Genomic DNA, 1,053 nt, shown 5'->3' on the forward strand with positions numbered 1-1,053 from the left:
ACCTTTCCGAGTCAACCTCCTAGAGATTGTTTCGGTTTCATCTACTCCTGAGGGAAGGATCCTTTATTTTTAGCAAGTGTACCTCCAAATTTTTTGATGGTGTACTTCCAAGAAAATGGATTTTAGTTATGATATACTTCCATATGAAATAGATTTCTGTGATGTACGTCCAAGTAGATAAATGTTTGGAATGGTTATTTCAAGTAAATAGGTTTTTGTGATGGCTGACTTTTTTCGTAAAGGTATGGCTTTCATTATGGTGTCCTAAGTAACTCACTGCTTTTGCAGCTACACCAACGGTTAGACGCATCGCAGCCCAATGCTAACCTTGGTGTCCTGTTAATCGAGTTCTTTGAGCTGTATGGTCGACACTTCAACTACTTGAAGACTGGCATCAGAATCAAGGAAGGAGGCGCCTATATCTCCAAAGATGAGGTATGTGATGAAACGTTTAGCTTGCTTTATTCTTAATCATTCTGATTTTCTGAGTTTCTTGATTCTTAAATATCTTGATTTTATGAGTTTCTTGATTCTTAAATATCTTGATTTTCCGAGTTTCTTGATTCTTAAATATCTTGATTCCTGGGTCTCTTGATTCTTATTTATCTTGATTCTGTTGTTGATTATTCATATAGAGAAGGTGATGTGTGCTTTTATATATCCAGGGTTCTCCAAATGAGAAAAGCCATGGCTTGACACTACCTTGGCCAGATATTAGAAGCTACAAAAAAATAATATATATTTTTTTACTTGTTATAAAACTGAGATCAAATAATTGATACAGAGGATAGTACCACACTTTATACCAGACAAGCCAGAAGGAACTTGAAACTTATTGCTGTTTGTAGATAACGCAAAGTCTTTTGGGTATATTCTAGGTACAAAGAGACATGCGTGAAGGTCACACACCAGCAGTGTTGTGTATTGAAGATCCCTTAATACCAGGAAATGACATAGGGCGGTCTTCGTATGGTGTGCTACAAGTTAAACAGGCATTTGAATATGCATATATTGTGTTGTCTCAGGTAAGTGTTGCCAGCACACTAGTTAGTG

General features: G+C 36.6%; 1 protein-coding gene across 1 annotated transcript in view; it reads left to right on the forward strand.

The window, feature by feature from the left end:
• LOC119582074 (terminal nucleotidyltransferase 4B-like) overlaps positions 1-1,053 on the forward strand; it is a gene marked incomplete in the record, with an annotated part of 31,298 nt that overhangs the window by 24,724 nt on the left and 5,521 nt on the right. The window contains 2 exon segments of the mRNA XM_037930322.1: positions 289-435; positions 879-1,025. Of these exon segments, the coding sequence (XP_037786250.1) occupies positions 289-435; positions 879-1,025 (294 nt within the window).

Source organism: Penaeus monodon, chromosome 15 (assembly GCF_015228065.2).
Source record: "Penaeus monodon isolate SGIC_2016 chromosome 15, NSTDA_Pmon_1, whole genome shotgun sequence".
Lineage (NCBI taxonomy): Eukaryota > Metazoa > Arthropoda > Malacostraca > Decapoda > Penaeidae > Penaeus > Penaeus monodon.